The sequence below is a fragment of the Myzus persicae genome, unplaced genomic scaffold, assembly GCF_001856785.1.
Source record: "Myzus persicae strain clone G006 unplaced genomic scaffold, MPER_G0061.0, whole genome shotgun sequence".
NCBI lineage: Eukaryota > Metazoa > Arthropoda > Insecta > Hemiptera > Aphididae > Myzus > Myzus persicae.
The window spans coordinates 142,557-162,631 of record NW_019103798.1 but is presented as its reverse complement, the minus strand read 5'-3'; the positions used below and the strand labels follow the sequence as shown (position 1 = coordinate 162,631).

General features: G+C 29.0%; 4 protein-coding genes across 8 annotated transcripts; 1 reads left to right on the top strand and 3 right to left on the bottom strand.

Annotated features, from left to right (window-relative positions):
• Positions 1–88: 88 nt before the first annotated feature.
• LOC111035317 (protein fuzzy homolog) lies at positions 89–3,563 on the bottom strand. 2 transcript variants are annotated; one of them, XM_022316885.1, is made up of 9 exons: positions 3,192–3,563; positions 2,664–2,785; positions 2,350–2,491; positions 2,143–2,256; positions 1,857–2,060; positions 1,384–1,550; positions 1,176–1,291; positions 920–1,040; positions 89–172 (listed from the first exon to the last, which is right to left on the bottom strand). In XM_022316885.1, the coding sequence occupies exons 1-9, from the start codon at positions 3,264–3,266 to the stop codon at positions 121–123; spliced, it is 1,113 nt and encodes a 370-aa protein (XP_022172577.1). In that variant the 5' UTR covers positions 3,267–3,563; the 3' UTR covers positions 89–120. The 2 variants fall into 2 exon arrangements, with proteins under 2 accessions (XP_022172577.1, XP_022172578.1); XM_022316886.1 differs by lacking the exon at positions 3,192–3,563 and having other exon boundaries at positions 2,350–2,477; positions 2,664–2,775.
• A 113-nt stretch (positions 3,564–3,676) lies between these two features.
• LOC111035318 (60S ribosomal protein L10a) lies at positions 3,677–4,840 on the top strand. Its single transcript, XM_022316887.1, has 4 exons — positions 3,677–3,800; positions 3,883–4,140; positions 4,287–4,535; positions 4,611–4,840. Exons 2-4 carry the CDS (start codon positions 3,907–3,909, stop codon positions 4,779–4,781), a joined length of 654 nt encoding a protein of 217 aa, XP_022172579.1. The 5' UTR covers positions 3,677–3,800; positions 3,883–3,906; the 3' UTR covers positions 4,782–4,840.
• A 3,132-nt stretch (positions 4,841–7,972) lies between these two features.
• On the bottom strand, positions 7,973–9,933 carry LOC111035332 (protein SGT1 homolog). Of its 4 annotated transcripts, none has more exons than XM_022316905.1 (2): positions 9,660–9,933; positions 7,973–8,805 (listed from the first exon to the last, which is right to left on the bottom strand). In XM_022316905.1, the coding sequence occupies exon 2, from the start codon at positions 8,795–8,797 to the stop codon at positions 8,225–8,227; it is 573 nt and encodes a 190-aa protein (XP_022172597.1). In that variant the 5' UTR covers positions 8,798–8,805; positions 9,660–9,933; the 3' UTR covers positions 7,973–8,224. The 4 variants fall into 4 exon arrangements, with proteins under 4 accessions (XP_022172597.1, XP_022172598.1, XP_022172599.1 ...); XM_022316906.1 differs by having other exon boundaries at positions 9,685–9,932; XM_022316907.1 differs by lacking the exon at positions 9,660–9,933 and adding an exon at positions 9,262–9,354.
• Positions 9,934–12,740: 2,807 nt separating this feature from the next.
• LOC111035334 lies at positions 12,741–16,503 on the bottom strand. The gene is made up of 2 exons (XM_022316911.1): positions 15,896–16,503; positions 12,741–12,956 (listed from the first exon to the last, which is right to left on the bottom strand). Exons 1-2 carry the CDS (start codon positions 16,258–16,260, stop codon positions 12,848–12,850), a joined length of 474 nt encoding a protein of 157 aa, XP_022172603.1. The 5' UTR covers positions 16,261–16,503; the 3' UTR covers positions 12,741–12,847.
• Between the last annotated feature and the right edge of the window lie 3,572 nt (positions 16,504–20,075).

Sequence of the window (20,075 nt, the reverse complement as noted above, 5' to 3'; positions counted from 1 at the left end):
ATTTTAACTGTAAATAATAAAATATATAAAATCTCATAAGTTACACTTTGGACGGAACATATTTAAAAATTTAACAATAAAGTATATGGAGTGTACCGTGTATAATATTATCATACTTATTTAAGCGTTGATATCTGATAAAAGTTGCTGAAATGTTTGTTTCGCATAGTATCTATGACAGAAAAAAAAAATATATTCATTGTTGATGTCAAAGAAAATATAAGTAAGAGACAAACAGATAAAGAAACTAAAGATTAATTATGACAATAAAATAAAATATATAATGCCCCTTCAGATGGTCAATTTTCTTCTTTAATAAAATATTATTTTTCAATTATACAGATTCCAGTAGTAGTCATTGTAGTTTTTATTTGGAAATTATTTTACAACTATATTCAGTAATTGTGTTCATGATGACTGTTTGAATTTACTACTGGAATAAGATAACTTGCATAGGTGTTGTGAGATGAATTTTCACTTAATCTAAATAAATGTATTCAAATTGCATTTTTATATTGTATACACCCAAATCAATTAAAACAAAATAAGTCCAAAAACTTTGAAAATAGGAAATCATGTAAAGGGTCTTGATATAACTTTCAAATATTTTTTTACTAAGGATTGAAGCACACGTCTTGCTGTGGCTGCTTTTAGTTTTTACTGCTTTCATTTGTATAGGTATTTAAGTTATAATGGTTATTAATTATTATTGTAATATTCTGTATTCACTGTATTTTTGGACTTCGGGATGTTAAATAAATTATTTCTATTATAAGTATCTAATGATAAATAGTTATATATGGTGATATATGATGGTTAGTGATAGTTAATTATCAATCAGAACTTTTGAGTTATAAGAATTAATTCAAATAACTTGTAAACAGTATAATCATAAATTATTAATTTAAGACATATTTACCTGATTGTTACCATATTATGTTTACTTGGATATGCTAAACATAATGTGAAACCATTTGAATTTATAGCATAATAGTTATGATTTTTCCCCTTGCATGAGACTTCACTTCCCGTTACATCGTCTAAACATGAGAAATACAATATTTATACGTCAAATTTTGAAAACAAAGTTTATTAATATAAAATCATTATAAGTAATAATGAATGAAGCACATTTGAAAAATATTATATTTTTATTTAATAATTAAAATTAATACCATTCATAAGACGTGATGCAATTTTATTGTAAAACTGTACAATTCCACTTTGCACATCAGTATTTGAGTAATAATTTTGCATAAATGTGAACATGTTAGTGTTCACTATGATATATCTAAAAAAGAAAAATAAGTATAAACTTAGTCTTAAGAAATTACTTAGTATATTATTAATCAAAACATGAAGATTTTATAATTATTAATTTACCCAGATGTTAATTCAAATTTAGAAGAATTAGGTCGAAAATAATTGATAACTGTTCTGAAACTTTTAGCAGCACTAATTTCTATATCATCTAAATTTGGGACGGGTCCACAAATAGCAGCTGTCCAAACACCCTGTACAATCATGCAACATACTAGCCTTAAAAGAACCTAGAAACACAGGATTTATTGAATTATAGAAAGAATAATTATTGAAATTACTTGACATGAAAAACTTATTGTATAGAAAATTATCTTTAAGATATTTTGGTCTGTTTACACAAGAAATTAATGCAATGAATCATTTGACAGTGAATTTTTATCGTTGTTACTTAATATATACAGATGATTAGACAATAATTTATACTTTCTAGACTTCTAATGCTTACTTAATTTTTTGTTAAGGTTTCCTCAAAAATGAGGGCTTTGCATATTAATATAGGTATTACAATTTACATAACAAGTAAATTAGTTTACCTTAGTACTTGAATGAGGCAGGAAAATTGGTATATCAGCAGATGTAGTTTGATCATAACAATTAGCTAAAATAATTGTTATTAATAATTTTCTATCGCTTATATGTAAGTCCCACCAATCTTTTGTTGCTGCACTCAATTTCTTATCCACAATAACCCAACAAAGATCACTACAGATTGTTTCTGACCAATTGCATAAACAATTCTGAAAATGTAGACAAAATTAACAGAGTTTAAAAATGTGCAATATGCCAGAATTAAAAAAAATATTTAAAGTTAGTAATTACATTTATTGCTTTATTATCCTTCATTGACTGTGTTTCAATCACATTTATTAAATTTGCTTCTATTGTTATTGATGTTAGGCTCCTCAATATATAATCAATAATAGGTAAACATGGCTAAAATATAATTAAACATAATATTTCAACCAATACAATCAGCTCAGGTACCTATCAGAGTTAATAAATTTAAGTTGAAGGCTTGGAGCATACTTTTATTTCTCGTTTTATTCTATCTGCATTTTTATTGTAAATGTTTTCATCTCCAATAATCATTTTTATTAAAGTCGATATCAGTTCTAGGCCAGTTTTTATTGTAGAATCGTTCAAATCACCAATGCCTGCCATAATTAAACTACAAACAATTGATTAAGTTTAACAAAAATACTGACAAAACGTATTGGTTTTATACTTATATACAACACAATTTGTTGCCTAAATACTTGTAAAGGTAATTTAACAAAATATTAATAAATAATTAATGCTATACAATTTATAATGATAAAGTTTATAGTATAATTACATACCTATCTCCAATGGCATGCCAAATAAAAGAATGTTTTTCTGTTTGAATAGTTTTAAATTGGACATTTTGTACATCTGCAAATGTTATAACAGCATTCAATGTTGAAAATGTAGTAAATGGTACCTGAAAGTATACATAATACTGTAAAGCAAATGGCTATAAACACTACCTACTTGAAATTTGAACTTAAATATAATATATATAAGTAAATACTGGTGACTTTTAAGTATGAAAAAAATTGATGAACAAACTATTGTAATATTTAAACACACCAAATATATCCAATATTATAAGTTTAAGTATCAAATGAAATAAAAAGATTTAGGTCATGTACTTTAGTAAATATATCTTTGGTGAATGAGTAATTTTAATTTTTCTTAACCAAATAGTCTTTGAACAATGTAAATAAATTATTTAAATCTAAATTTTCATTGTTTCTTTGTGTTAGTAGACAAATTATCAACACAATACAATTTTACAGATTACAACGGACTATGACAAATGATGATCGTCATGTTTAATCACTCACTGATTCCATTTTACTATTTTTTCGGTAAAATATGGGAATTCCGCCGTTCACTGTAGTGCACACCACGTCAAACATTGTAAGAATATTATTATTTCTGCGCTCTATGTGTATTGTGTACCCTTTGGTGTACAAGAAATTTGATTATAAATGGTTGAACCTGAACATCTCATTTCTATAGGTTTAGGATTTAGAAAATTCAACGAATTGAATTTTTCATTCAAAAATTCATATTTATGTTTGTTCAATTTGAAATTCAATTAATGTATACATTACTATTTAGTCTATTATTTTAGTACAATAATTTTATTGTAACTACTAAGTTAGTAACTAACAGTACTAACTTTGTTAATTGTTATATTTATTTGTTGGGAAATTATTATCAGTCATCAGTTATCACTATCCCTATCAGTTTATCCATTTGAGGGTGCACCTTCCACAATGACCGCGGTAGAAGGTTATTAAACCACGGTCCTATTATATGCAATACCAGGCTACCAAAAGCGCTGTGACTTGGTGGATGCAGAATCAAATAAATTGAGTAGATACACTATAACCTAAAAATTCTTTTCGGAAGACTATCGCGTTCATTTTCTCACTCGTGTCTTTTGGGTAAGTACTTCGGACATTTTTTTTTTTAATTTGGTTTGTGGCGTCCACGTTTTGTATAATCGTTTTTAAATTTTTCTCACAGTGAACGTCAGTACACAAACTAAACATGTCGTCAAAAGTATCGAAGGATACTCTGTACGAGGCCGTCAACGAGGTGTTGAGCCAGGCCAAGATACACAAGAAAAACTTCTTGCAAACGGTCGAATTGCAAATTGGTCTCAAAAACTACGACCCACAGAAGGACAAGCGTTTCTCAGGCACCATCAAATTGAAGCACATCCCTAGGCCCAAGATGAAGGTGTGCATTCTTGGTGACCAGCAGCATTGTGACGAAGCCGAGGTAAACACTTGTGTGCTACATTTAACTGCTTCTCATTAAGGACAATAATATTCTCATTCGTCATTCTGACCCAAAACCCGCGTGTCAATTTGTAGTGCTCGTGCGTTTTGAAATTTTGTTATATATTTTGTGTATGTGTGTTGTAGGTAAACAAGGTGCCTTTCATGGATGTTGAAGCCTTGAAGAAGCTTAACAAGAACAAGAAGTTGGTTAAGAAATTGGCCAAACGATATGATGCGTTCTTAGCCAGCGAAGCTCTTATCAAACAAATTCCACGTTTGTTAGGACCCGGTTTAAACAAAGCTGGCAAGTTTCCTGGTCTTTTGTCCCATCAAGAATCTATGAACATGAAAATCGATGAAGTTAAAGCCACCATTAAATTCCAAATGAAAAAGGTATTCAATTCCTGTTCGCTTACACATTTTGTTTACTGCCGACCTAGTTGATTAATTGTGGGAATTGATTTTTAGGTATTATGTCTGTGTGTTGCTGTTGGTCATGTTGACATGAAATCTGATGAATTGGCTCACAACATTCATCTTTCCATCAATTTCTTAGTTTCGTTGTTGAAGAAACATTGGCAAAATGTTAGGTCACTGCACATCAAGTCAACAATGGGAGCCCCACAACGTTTATACTAATGTGTAATTCAATTTATATTTTTTAAATAAAGACCACATTAATATTAAAGTTGAAATAATCGTTCTGTTCAATTTATTTCTATTCGCATTAAGTTTTCTTTTTATGAATATATTTGAGTAAGTAAAAATGTAGTTGCAATTATAATTGGATTGTTGTCTTCTTCATTACCTATTTAGGATGTATATGATGTATGTAAATCTAAATCTGTTAACACGTAATGCCTATGGAAATTCCTTACTTAGAATTGAATTGAATGCGTATTAACTTTTAATTTATATAACTAGCTGTTGGTATTCTTTACTCAGTTGAAATGTCAAATAATTGACAACTATCAATCTTCAAATTATATCATCTCAGCATGCATTAGCACATACGTCTGGATATTGAAATGAACCAAATACAATAAATTTTTAACAATATGTTTTACTGTAGATTTTATTAAAAGAGTATGCAATGAATATGGTAATTTTATGAGTGCACAGCTATTTAGATTCAATATTACTAAAATTGTTCTCATGGTTTGTGCCCAATTATTTTACTAAACTCTCACTGAGTACATTCAGATAAATTTTTGTTACCTAGTTATATAAATTTGTATTTATTTTCTAAGTATTCAATATTTTGTAACATTTATCTTGTTAATTCTTATGCATTCCATGATGGCTGTAACTTGACATTTTAAAAGAAAAATTGCAATTATCATGATTTTTGGTCACTAACAACGATCAACTATACCCATAGGTACACATATTTGGTAATAATCAATATTAATTGTTTGTTACATGATTACAACTTATAAATGATTGATAAGTAAATAGGTTGCTTAATTTAAAAAAAAGTTATGATATACTTGAGTATTTGTACTAATACTTGCAGCGTATATGCCATTTTACCAAATAGTGAATGGTGAATACCTATACTCTCCATAAAACCAAAGCTTATACATCATGTTTAATATTTAAATACATGAACTAATGAAGAATAATTATGTAAATGTTAAAAATAGGTATACCATTTTTAATGTTAAATTTGTATTTGATGTACTGATAAAATATCTCCATGGGGTAATAGTTGGTTGTTAACCAGTAACACCAAACCCGCATGTCTGTCTTAGTTTGTTACACATTAAAATAAAATTAATATCAAGTATTCATTCTAGTATCGGCTCATCCCTAATAATTATTGTCACAATACAAAACAGTCATTAGTTCGTTTAAGTGAAATTTTGAAAACCACCATAAATGACAAATTATTTGTTGTGAACAATTTGTGGGTAGTTCACTATTACCCAAGCATTCCTTCTCAAATACAACCTTGTTAAAGCCTAATTCAAAATATGACACTGTACAACAAAACATTCTTCACTTGAATCTTTTGGTCCGTATCTGTCCTCACTTATGAGAATTTTGTCATTACTATGCTGACTTAATTGTGTCGTGTCGTTCCAGTGTAAATTTGGTTTTTTGTATTAACCTTCACCATTAGTACAACTTTTTTGGGGTGTGCTCTCAAAAGAATGAAAACCTTTTACTATTGTAATAAGATTATTTTGTTGTAAAAATACTCAATAAATATGAAAATTATCTACCATACTTATGAGGCACATAAAGGTAGTATATATTGAGGAATATAATATTATTTTAGATATTAGGTGCTTCGCTATTATGTTCCCAGCTATCTATAAGTTATAACATTATATGAATTAATCTTTAGTATATTTAATGTTGTGTAGAGCAGGTCACGTAGTTATTACTTATTCGTGAAACAATAATCATAATACAATTACCTTTATTAAAAGTGGTCAAAATAACTTGGAACACTGGGTAACGATGGCAATAACAAAATGCAGAACGGTCTATGAATGTAAGCTTGTTTATAATATTTGTGATAACTTATAAAACAACTAAACAGTTAAATTGTGTTCAAATATTTTTTCATGAAAACTAAGTGTTTCAATTTAACTTGCAATATTCTATTTCAATAATAGTAAAAAAATAATAAGACCTATGAGGGCTATACTAGATATATTATTTAAAAAAAAAAGAAATACTTAACAAGAAATTAATGATCTAAAACCTTAGCCTTCCAGTTTCAAGCTATTCTATTTCTAGTTCAAATCAGCAAGAGTTAAAAATACTAAACCGAATAAAAATAATTGTAATTGCACTATTGTTGATTTGGGTATAATTGAAAGAGGGAAATTGACCACAATGCCTTAAAATCTGGAACTATTTACTGGCAAAAATGTTAAAATAGTTTTGACAATTTTATTTCTTTAAGAACGTGTACTTGTTTCACTCGTATTAAATTATATTACATAAATATTAAATATATATTTGATATTGTAAATAGAAATACAGGGTTAAGGATAGGATTTTAGGGATTATTTACAATTCGTCTACCCTCAAAAATATTGGTATATCCTATAACTCACTTCAAAGATGTTAGTAAATCATACAATGTCTATAACTGTTTTAATTTATGTAAGCCCACATTCTACAAAATGTGTTGTATCTAATTTATTTAACCTTTTGAACAATTCTTAGTTTCATCTGTCTAAAAAGAAAAGCGTAAGGTATTAGAAAATATGATTTAAATATTGTTTTAGTCACTGGTTTTACCCAAAAAATGTTTGATCATTTATAATTGTTAAATAATAATTTTAAAACTGTTTATTTGACAACACTTGTATACTTTTTAAAACCAAGAAATATAAATAAACTTTTTCCTAAAAATATAATTTATGTTATTTTACTATTTAATGTAAAAATTTTATTAATTAAATTAAAACATTCAACTTTTAAAGTGCAAAAATGTAACATTTACCTATACTGTGGCTAGCTAGATAACGCGGCGGTTTGACGCATCCCTCTGCATCACCACGCTCATAAAACTGATTCACCTATGGTAGGGTGATACGTGGGGTGAACCAGATTTGGCTGGCGCATTCTCTCGATGGACAGAGTATAAGTATTTTTATGGCATTTAAACTTTTTTGAGTGCATTTTTTAACATTTTTAGATCATTAACTTTTGAGCCTTTATAATAACTGAATTATTGAACACAATATTTTCACAGAAATACTTATTTTATCTGAAGTGTTGATACAAATTTAGTGTTAACTTTGTTAGGAATGTCAGAATATTTAATTGTATAGGATCAAACTAACATACAATAAGTAACAAATGTCTTGAATTGTCATCTATGTTTAATTCCAAATAATTTGTTAAAGAAAAAAAAGGACTATAAAGATTAATAAGATTAAAAAATTAAAACATGATTATTTGTTCACATAATCACTTGAAAAAGCGATATCATAATGTGTATATAATACAATAAAGATTTGCAAAAAGTGTGTATAATTTAAAAAAACATTTTTTTATTATATAATTTTCAGAGAAAGTCAAACACTTAATTAACGTAATAGTATGTACAGGTTTGTTTATTCGTCCCATTTCTTCCACTCCATCCCTTCTGGAGGTTTAATATCTACTTTGTCCTTTGCAACATCTCTCCAGTTGGTACTTAGAACGGTGCCCCCAGATTCCATAAATGATTTGTTCATAGCCTTGCGCACTTCATCCGAACCATCCGAATATATTTTCTTAAACAGAGTATTAACATCACTGTCTTCTTCTTCTTTTGTCATATCTTTGACAACCTTATCCCAATTGCGAGGCTGGATACTGGAGGATTTAGTTTTTTTGACTACAGTTCTCTCTAGTACATCCCACATTCCTCCTTCAATCTTTGCAAGGCGTAGCTCCAATTTTGACGAGAGAACTCTATAGGTACTAAAGTTGGGTACAATATGTTTACTAAGTTTTAATTGAAGAGTGTAGGGTTGACCAGTGGCAAATTTGGCTTGGATGGTTACTTCATCATCGTTAAATATTACGCAACAGTCTTCTTCTGAAGTATGTTTACCCAAAATGCTAACAATCACTTGAGACTCTGTTTGGTACCAATCCTTTTTGATGATAACTTTATTTTCTTCATCCAGACAAGAAGCCATTGTAAATACTAAAATCAAAATAATAATTAACAATTAATTACTCAACAAAATGATTTAATAAAATAACATATTACTAAATTATAGTCAGAGGATAATGGTTGAAAATCTATTATAATAAAATTAATTTGGGATATTTATTTAGGTATTACAATGTCAGTTGAAAACATTAAACTGATTTATATAAATCAATTAACTACTACGGTATTTTTTTGTTTAGGGAAAAAAACAAAAAATGCAAATAATATATTGAGAATTGCAACTCAGATTTTTTAAAGTGGATCAGTAAAAAAAGGTTTTGTCATACTAACTTAAGTATAGTAAAAACCTCTTTCTGTGTTTCACTCATTCATCGATGTGATTAAATTATTGAAATTATTATGCCATCTTTATAAGATATAATGAATATTTTTGTTTTTTCTGAAACTTTTTTTAAATATTTTGGTAATTATTAAAGTTGTCTGTACCTATTTAATTATTTGAATTTCCCTGCTAATTATAATTATATAAACAATGCTAAGAAGAAGTTTTAACTACATTATTACATGTGCGTAAGGTTAAGAAAAATATACACACATGTGCCGCCAATATTATATACACAAGATGTTTAAAAAAAAAGTTACTATTCATTTTTGTGATACAAGGCATAGTACTTGATGTACAATTTTTTTTTGAAAATGTCTTGTTGCAGTATTTATTTTTAATGCAATAAGTACCCTAAATATAAATGAACTGCTTATGTATTAGTGGAAGGTTGAATTTTTATTTTAGTAAATACCACATATTACACATGTTTTATAACTAATTATAACTATATAATGGAATTTTTAAAGTCGGTCTTCGTATTATATACATGTAAACATACCTTAAGGTGATAATTGAATTCTTACAATATTTAGTACGTAGTTTAATCAAAGGGAAGCAGCTTTTTCTTCGGTCGCAACCGATAATTACTATGTTGATTAGAAGAGGAAAAACTAAAATCACAGCCTTCTAAGCACTTATTTGTAAGAATATATTTACATTTGTTGACTTAAATTAAAGTAACAAATAAGAACAAACACACTACAGCGATTGAACATGGATTATTGGAAACTTCTAGAACACAACGAATATACAAACAAATATGTGAGATAACAGCTAAAGTAATGTGATAACAAGTTTGAACTTATAAAGTATAAATATTATGTTAAACCATATGTTCCGTGATTATACCATAAGTCTATTAACTTCGGAGAGGCAAAGACCGGTAAAGGTAAAAGTACCTTTATAGTGACCAAATATCAAAATTATTGTATCCAATCATAATAACAAACATATTATATGTAATCTGGCTACTATTTAAAAAGAAAAAACTCGACTTTTAGCTTTATCGAAAATCTCCAATGAAAAAAAGGTCCTAGCAACTTTTTCAATTTTTTTTTAATTTGTGAAAACTTAATTTAGAAATCAGAATATTACAAACATTTAAAAAAGATTAGCTGATTTCAGATTTGGTTCAGCCATTCTTTTTGTTGCCAGCAAAAAATGCTTTTAACATAAACTCGTATTTATTGTTTTTTTAAATAATATAGTTTCTTCATATTCGGGGCCATAAATGCGACGATTTTATGCACACTTTTACCTCATTTTACATCCGATTGCCTCTTTATTTTTTTTAAAATCTACAGCAATAGTATCCTGTATTCACGTCTCCACCATTCAATGATATTTTGTTGTTAGCTGAAATTTGAAAATATTTAGTTTTTAGCATTTTATTTTCATTAATCTCCTTATTTTTAATATTTCTTTCTAGTTTCAAGAAAATTACAGACCATACTGAAAGCCATTCACCGGCCGTTTGAGCACGCGGACCACATGTTTGATACCACTGGTATTGAATAATTTGCTATTTTTCTCGAAATTAGAAAAATATTAAAAATCAGGAGATAAATGAAAATAAAATGTTGAAAAGTCAATATTTTCAGAAAAATTAACTCCTCAAAATGACCAACTTCAATTTTTTTGAGAAGAATTGAATAAAAATATATATTTTTTTAACTTTTTTAAAAAAAACATTAAAATAAATAAAACCAAAATATTTATAGCTTTTGTACCCTAGGTCCCTAGGGTTTTCATTAAAAAGTATTATTTCAAGAGTTATAGTGATCGGTAAATCCTCACGGGACACCCTGTTTAATTTTTTATACCTATTTTATTAAATCAATTTACATTAAACATAAGTTGTAAGGTACATTTCATATAATTTCAAATTTGCCTTTACTATCCCAAAAATGGATCAGGGACGCACTACTATTGTCAATAACACGAAAAATGTGGTGGTGAACAATCACAAAATTGAAAATAATATTATGTACCACGATAATTTACTATACCAAGAAAATAACTCAAAAATTTCTAATCTTTATTAAAAATTTCCTAAAATTACAACTTGTAAGTAGCAGTAGCTCTAGTATCTTGTCTCTGCGATCATGTAGGTATTTCTGATTTCACTTGAAGTTATGAATAGATAAATTATTATTATAAAAAAAATAAAAATGTTTAGTTGGTCGGTTGTCGTGGTCCGCTACGCCTGAACCGACAAAATGTCACTATAATAATAATTGATTAAAACATAATATTTATTGTTTATTGACACGAGGGTCTAGATTTTTTATAAAATTGCTATCTTGTTAACATAGAACTTTTAAACTTGAATCTACTGTTGTGTTTAGTTTTTGGAGTAGTTGATCATCGAGTGTACCTGCTTATGAGTTGTGACAAAAACATATTATACAATTGCTGAATATTATTAGCAATGGAATCAGTGGATGATATAGTAAGCTGTGATGCTGCTGGCATTTTCATACATACTTCATCATTTTATATGGGATAGCATATTACATCCATACTTACATCTTCATTATTTACCATTGAATTCATTCGAACGGCGTGTATATGCTTAGCTTACACATGCCGTTTTTGATACTATAGTCATAGCATGTGCATGAAAACAAATGGACACACCATTTGCACACAATACAAATTACCTTAAACGAGCATAGTTCATTTTGTTTAATTAAATAATCTAATTCTAATGAATTAGATGCCACCGACCAAGTATTATCTGTAATAACTTTGTAACTAGTTTATAGAGCAGAGCGATGTCGACTGTTAATAGCATTTACAAAATGAGTAACTTTACCACCATTAAATAACTTAACAATAAGTTCAAAATTTTTATTTGTCACTACTTTTAGTAAATGCCACAATAGAGCATCGACCCGTTGATTTTTTTCCTTTTAAATAGACATGCTACAATGTTTTATGAAAAGCTTCATGATTATTATCCAGATATGAACAAGATTGGTTCGACTACTTAATAGTTGATAGAAGTTGCTAACTTAATTTTTCTTGGCGAACTAATCGTTAGGTATATTGATTGTCATATACTACCTTCTATGATGAACTTTAAAGTTCCTTCTACTTGTATCAGTCAATTACTTACGTGTATCAATTTTCTATAACTAAATGCAACACAATTATTTTGAGAATCAGTCAAAAATAAGATAAAATGGTGTTTTCGTGTAATTAGGATTTAGTCCACATTGTAAAATAATATAAATAAAATAAATGAAAATATATATGTTCTATTTACATATAATAAAATGTACAATTTCCGCTTCTATGATGTAAGACATATTATATTTAAATTTAATGCACAAAACATTTAATTTTTGAAGTTCTTTATTGAACAAAACTGCATTAAATATGGTATTATGTAAGTAGTTACCTTTATTAATGCAAGTAAAATTTACAAATAAATTAATAAACTAAAAAATATATACTTAATGTTTATGAAAACTTTTTACTATTTATATTTTTAATGCTAAGTACAAATACTGAAATTATTAAATATTCTATAATAACGAACAACAACATTTTAGGTTTTAAAAATCTATTAAGCCGCACCTTTATATAAGTAATAGGTATAATTTTATTCGTCCTGGTATTGATATAAATTGTACCTCTTTGAGCCGATATTGTAAACAGTATTTCATACCTACTCAATGTTTAATTAGGATTATTGTTGTTGATACTAATACTTTCTGTTTCTGCAGTTTTCTGTTCTGCTTGGCTGTTTAACAATGGTGCTATAAGACTCGATAGTTTGAAACGATTTCTAAAAATAAATAAAATTAATAAATTATTAAAATAATTAAAATTTTTTATAAACGTTTTAAGTGTACCTGTAACATTATACCATGTATACTATATAGTCTACATTTAGGATATGTCGGTGTATACCTAATACCTATGGTGACTATAGTTAACAGTTATGCGAAGTAATGGACTAAATTTAGTATTATAATAACTTTTAAGTAATGGCAAAGAAATAGGTTACGTATTATTATATATAAATGAATAATAAGGAACATATCATGGGTAACATGAATGAAAAACCTTGCTTTTATCACATCACGATTGAGTTATTTCAATTTAAAGAAAAAATCCATTAACTTTCTCTAAAGCTATACGTATAATACTATATTATAATAGTTATAGACACAAAAGTTATAGTATAATAACAATGTATTTTGACGCATTGTGAATTCTAGAGAAACTAGGACATATTATTTTTATTCTTTATCAAAATGTGCATTATATACTTTTAAATTTGAAAAATTATTTTTTTCGTAAAAATCTTAAATTGAGAATAATTTTCAATTTAGGAACCTCCTAGAGTTATCATAATTTATTCAAATAATTTTAAATAAATAATTTAAATTTTATTGGTCAACACAAATAAAACTGTTCTCTAAAATACTTAGGATTTATGAAATGGAAAAATATAATGGTTAATTTTATCATTCTGGTATAATTATAGTAGTTGATACATATTAATGTTATAAGCTGAAGAATCCAACCAATGTTGTCCTAAACTGCAGTGGCATTTTTTGTATGTGTATACTGTATATAAAAGTGTAATAGCGTATAACTAAAACGTACCTAATAAATTAATTTTAAAAAAGATACCCAATATAAAATATTTGAGCTTTAATATGTTTCAAATTCAAATGATTTATATGGAACAATGATAAAAATGTTCAAATATTATTTTATTTTACTTATTTTACACCCTGTTACCCGGAAACCTTTGATTACTTACATATAAACGAGCCTGCCGTTCGGAACATACAATAAATTCGTAACCTAACATTTATAATATATATTTTGCCTGTATACCAAATATTTATATGTATCTTGATTTATATAAATTACCATCGTATATAGGTACACAAATAGCCAATAGGTAATATATTCCTGTTAAACTAACGTATTTGAATTATTTTTGGAACTATTATAACATTTTCAATGTGTGTATTTTTATTGAAAATTATATTTGTTTTTGTGTCTGTCATCACTCTTTAGAGAAGTAAAAACGTTTTAACCGCCCACATTGGGGGGGGGGGGGGGGGTTGTGATAGAAGATTGAATGTTGTTGGTATTATGGGAATTTGAGAAGTCAAATTTATAATGGAAATCGGTGGAAAATTAAGAAATAACCAACAGTTTTCTACAAAATTGATCTTTTTTTTTTTTTGTATTTTATAAATGAACAACATTAAGTTACGAACATATATAGTTAAGACTTTCACTTAAAGTTTAAATAACATACTTCTACACATAATTTTAATTTTTAAATAATTTGGTCCTTTTTAGCTATTTATTAAAATTTTTTTTCGATTTATGTTGATAACATTTTTTTCAGAGTTAGAAAGCTTGAAAATGTAATATAGAATTCCTCATCAGTATTTCATAGAGCACTTATCCATAGCATAAAGTCAAACAATTTTTACAAGCGTTTAAAGTTCAATTTTTCACAAAATTTGTCAAAACCACAAACATTTGCAAATTATTTTCTAGTTGAAAATGTACACATTTTTTATTTTGTATACATAGTTGAAGCTTCAAAATCCAAAACAAGGTTTTTCATGAATTGTTTATTTCACGATTTTGCTTGAGTTATTGTTAAATTAAAAAGAGGTATGACTGCAATGTTGATCGTTTAAAATCAATAGTTGATAATATAGTGGAAGTGGATAGTGAAACAACAAATATAAAATAATGAAAAAGGGAATAAGGAGATAATAAAATGTTAAATTACAATTATCTTCAATTTTCTAAAATTAAAATTTCAAGTTATTTATTTTTAAAATAACCAACGGTCACCTAAAAAAAGTATATCCCTGTATATATATACACAATATATATGTGTAATAACCTAACTAATTAATAACCTAACCTACCTATATGATAAATATATAATACTGAATCAGAGTAATTGGACTACACTAATTGGCATACTCTTAACTCTAAAGGTACGTACCAATAATGTACTATTATCTCTCCCTCTGCTAGTTTCCGGTTCGCTTTATTTGTCATTTTCGTAATATAATAAAATATAATAATTTTAGGGTTTTTATTTTATAATTGGTGTCGTCTTATTATCATGTCGATAGTATATCTCAAGACCATTCACGAAAGTTCACAAAAAGTGTTAAATGTTTAGTAAAGAATTTTATTATTATATGATGACATACATTTTTAATACTTTCAAGTTTCAACATTATACAAATTAAAAATCACGATGATCAGAAGTTATAGATCACAAAAATTGGCTATAAGAAAATTAATATAGGTACCTAAATTCGGTTAAACTTATCTCACCATGGCGCCTTGTATATATAATGTTATGCTTATGCATATTGGTATACACTATATAATATAGGCACGTCCAAAATTCATCATGTGAATATTAAAATTTTGGCTCCATAATTTGCGTAATACCGTTATGTACCTACCAATTCGTAATTATCAATTTTATATACATAATATATTGGTACCGCTGATAAATGGCATAGGTACATTGGTTATCAACTCACCCGTGGCCCGTGATTATATATTTTATTAATATACACGCAACGTACGATTGAACGATGGCAAAACGACGCAATTTATTCTAAAAATTATACATTGTAGTTCTGCTGCAGGTGCGTAGGTACGCAACACGTTAAAGGTTAAACATAGGTAATAAGGTTAAAATTACTGTACACTGACTTCTTAGCGGCCTGCCTATGCCGGTTGTTGCACTTGAACCCGGTGCACTCGACGCCCGTCGGCCGGTGTTCCGAAGCTGCGCCTGCCAACTCCGAGTTGAGAAACTGCGCGCCGGCCATGGACATAATCTGGAACAGGCCGTCGGCCGGGGCCAGCACCACTTTGAGGTCGCTCAGGCTGATCCGCACGTTCTCGGTGCCGTTCTGCCGCTGGTCGTACGTCACCACGTCGTCCGAGTCCGGTGCTGAGGGCTCGGCCAGCGGAGCCGCGACCGTCACTGCCACCGCGGTGGTCAGCGCCAACAAGCAACCGCTCCAGAACATTTGTCGGCGCATGACGCTGACGGCGATGACGGCGATTGACATGGATCGCTGAGCGACTGTTGGACAGATCCGCAGATCTGGCGGGATTATGTATAGTAATATACACTCGACGTCGCGTGTCGATCCGTGCTCAGATCGCGGTGACGGCGAGATTCACTGCAGACGTTACACCGGAGGAACTGCGCTAACTGGACCACTGGACCGGTGGACCGCTGCAAGCACAAAGTGTTCTGTCTCCTCCGCTGGCCCACGACGACGGCGTAGCTCCGACGATGAGCAGTAGCAGGAGGAGGAGGAGGAGGTGGCGGCGGCCGCGGAGCTGCACGGCGGAAGAGATGGATACGGATCTCTGCGCGGAGATCTCGCGAAACGTTCGCAGAAGCCTCCTACTTCGCGTAAAACCGGTCGATGCCCGGTGTATCTATTTGTATGTTATAGGTGTATTATACGCGTACCTATATAATAATAATAACAATATCATTACCGCAGTTCGGGTCATTGACGCGTAACCTCCATACAACGTGACCGTTACTGCGTGCATATTATAATATAATATAATAATAATATGATGTACCCGCATGTGTGACCGATATCGGCGATATTCCCCGTTAATGTATATACCTACATATTGTATTGCAATTGATTTGGTTAAATATAAAAGAGAAGTACCAAAGTAAGTACCGAATACACTATATATATCTACTCTTTCCGCATCATCTAGCAGCAGAAGCGTATGTTTAGAAGTCCTCCGCCTACATTAATATAACCAAGTTTGCAAGGGGAAGAGGGCGGGCGCCGCTGCGCGATTAGAAAGATTTAAATTAATTTATAAGTATACCTCTATCTACCAATTGCATTATTTGTAGATACTTAAGAGTTATAGATTATTTCCAGGGCTTAAAACCGTTAAAAACCGTAAATTTTAAGAACCCTAAACCGTTTACCGGTTTTATTTGCAGTATGGAAAGCGGATATCGGTAACCGATTAACAAAAGTTCATAAAGTCGTATACCAAAAATCAACCATCAACATTTCTGAAAATCGTTCATTTAATGATACCCGGTTACCATTATAAGACTTGTTAAGAAAACATACAGATATACTTTATATAGATATATCTTAGTCCGTATTATAAACATATTATAAATAATTCGTAATTGATAAGTGAAAACGAAAAACATTTTGTGAAAAACGGTATTTAAACCGGTTAAAACTTAAAATCGGTAAGCGGTTATTTACATATATCATAAACCGTTAAAAATCGGTAACTGGTAGCCACTACATTATCCTGGTGTAAGGTAACCGGTAACTGGTTAAGAACACTTCTTAGAACAAGAAAACTGGTAAAGCCCTGATTATTTCATTATAATTACCTACATTTACAATACCTATTAATTATGTAAGTAAATGTAGCTTCTACCAGCTACTATAGCTACTGTAGTAGGATCCGCCATGTACATACATGCGACATGCCTACCACTAAACTATTTTTTGGGGTGAAGGGGAAATACCCCTCCCCCCGCTCCCCGAGATTTGTAACACTGAAATTTTAGCATTCGTGGGTTTTTGAAGAAAAAAAAATAAGTTCTAATTATAGAAAAATGTGGACATCTTTTTTTATATTATAAAAGACCCACAGTGATTCGCTCTCGGAAATTAACACTTTTAACACATATATAAATATAATGCATTTACGGGATCAAACATATTTAAGTTCTACTAATCTACTATTCAATATAAAAACTAAAATATCTTGGGCCCCTTTTCCTATCAGTGTTGATACATTCTTTTAGAGTTAAGAGAGCATTTGAGCCATCGAGGTAGATACCAATATCGTAATTAGACATCATTTTTTACTCTTACTAACATCTTCATGCCATTCAGTTTACTATTATAATTGTGTTAAAATTATATCATTTGTAGCTAATCTTGTATTTCCAATAAACCGTTTTATAATAACTATAAGTACCCAGGTAGGTACCGTGCTACATAAATTTGACAGCAGTTGCGATGATTTAACACTTATTTACTGAAGTCAATAATATTATCAACTATACCTATAATAAACAATTAAAGTATTATTTTTTTTGAAAAATGTATACAGTTTATTATCATGAACGTAAATAGGGGGGGGGGAAGAAAGGCTTAGCCCTCCTTAATATATTTTAATGTATAGGTAATCTTTATTATGGTTGATGATGTAAAAGCATTCATCAAATCGTTACGTTATGGTTCGAATAAAGAAATTATATCTTAAAATAAATATGAGAGTTGTTGAATGTATATTTGTAGCTATTATATATACTTATATACTCAAAAAATACTAAATAGATTTTGTAAAAATTTCAAATTGTTCTTGGAAATATTAGGAAAATTTAAAGAGTAGTTTGAACCAGTAGTTTGGTAGTTTTATACCAAGTACTATGTACAAATCCATCACAAATTAACAGTCCATCTTGGTCGAGTTAGTTCACAATGTGCCTCAAATTTGCATGTGAACTGAGGTAGGTAGGTACACCAAAACCAATATACAAATCTAAATTTTGTATTTTTTCATTTTGTCACGAGAAAAATAGGGTTACACCAATAAAGTTAATATAGCCTCCAAAAATGACTGGACCGTTTTCAATAATAAACATAATATAAATTATTAACAGATAACTTGAAACTTGGAGGGCGTTGGGCATAATTTTTAAACTAATAGAGTAATGTAATTAATTTACATTTAATTTGTGATAGTTTTGAACTGTATTATAGATCAAATAATATTGTGTGTAAGTAGTGTAAGACAAGTCTCCCACTCGTTTTGCTCTTGAAACCTTTTGGATTCAAGCCCTATGCATTTGAGGACCCTATCTACGTCCATGTATATTATAGTATTTAATATTATTTTATTTTTTTTAGTATAGGTATATACAATGAATAAATTGTTTCCACAAAAAATATTATTCTGAATTGTTATATCCTACATAAATATTACATACCTACCATTTTAAATTTATTATCATGTTAAAATGTACGGCAATCACTTAAAAATGAACGGTGAATATCTTTATACCTACCTAGTTAATCGGATAAGTTTTTTTTTTTAATATTGTAAGCGTGATGCGTACATAATTATTCAATGAACCAGAAAGGCCTTATTTTAAAATAAATATAATATAATAATAAATACGTTTCTTTAACTATTCTCAGCCAATTTCACGTTATAATAATATCTATAGTTATTTGGAAAAAAACTTTTCGAGTTTATAACTCTATTTATAAAACCACATTTCTCACTCCATACTTTAAAAAACATAGTCATCATTAGTTTAACATGTTAAAAATGATTTTTTTTAAAGAAATATTATAGGTAGGTTACTTACAGTAGATATACCCAATAAATAATAATATTTTGTTTAAAAATACAAATCATCAGTGATGGTAAAAGAGTATGACACAAATAATTATAAAACCAACCAATTTTAAATGAAAAATAATTATTTAATTTTAGGATCACGAAATTATTTTCTATAATATAATAATATAGTTGATTGTAATTTGTAGTTGTACCTATATACCTCAGTACAAAATGCACTATAATAAACGTTTATTTAGTTTGAATAACAGTCCATCAAAATCGGTGTGCCAACCAACTGAAATAAATGTGACACACATAAATCGTTATTGAAAAACAATTTAAAATCTATCAAAGAAAATATAATAATAAGAAAAACGTGAAGAGATGTGTAATGTGTATAACCCACTTATGAATTTGTCACTTAGTTTTAACCTACCTACAATTTAATAAGTACAAACATACCAACATGGATCATATCAAATGCGTATCGACTACAATTTGAAAAGTTATTGTT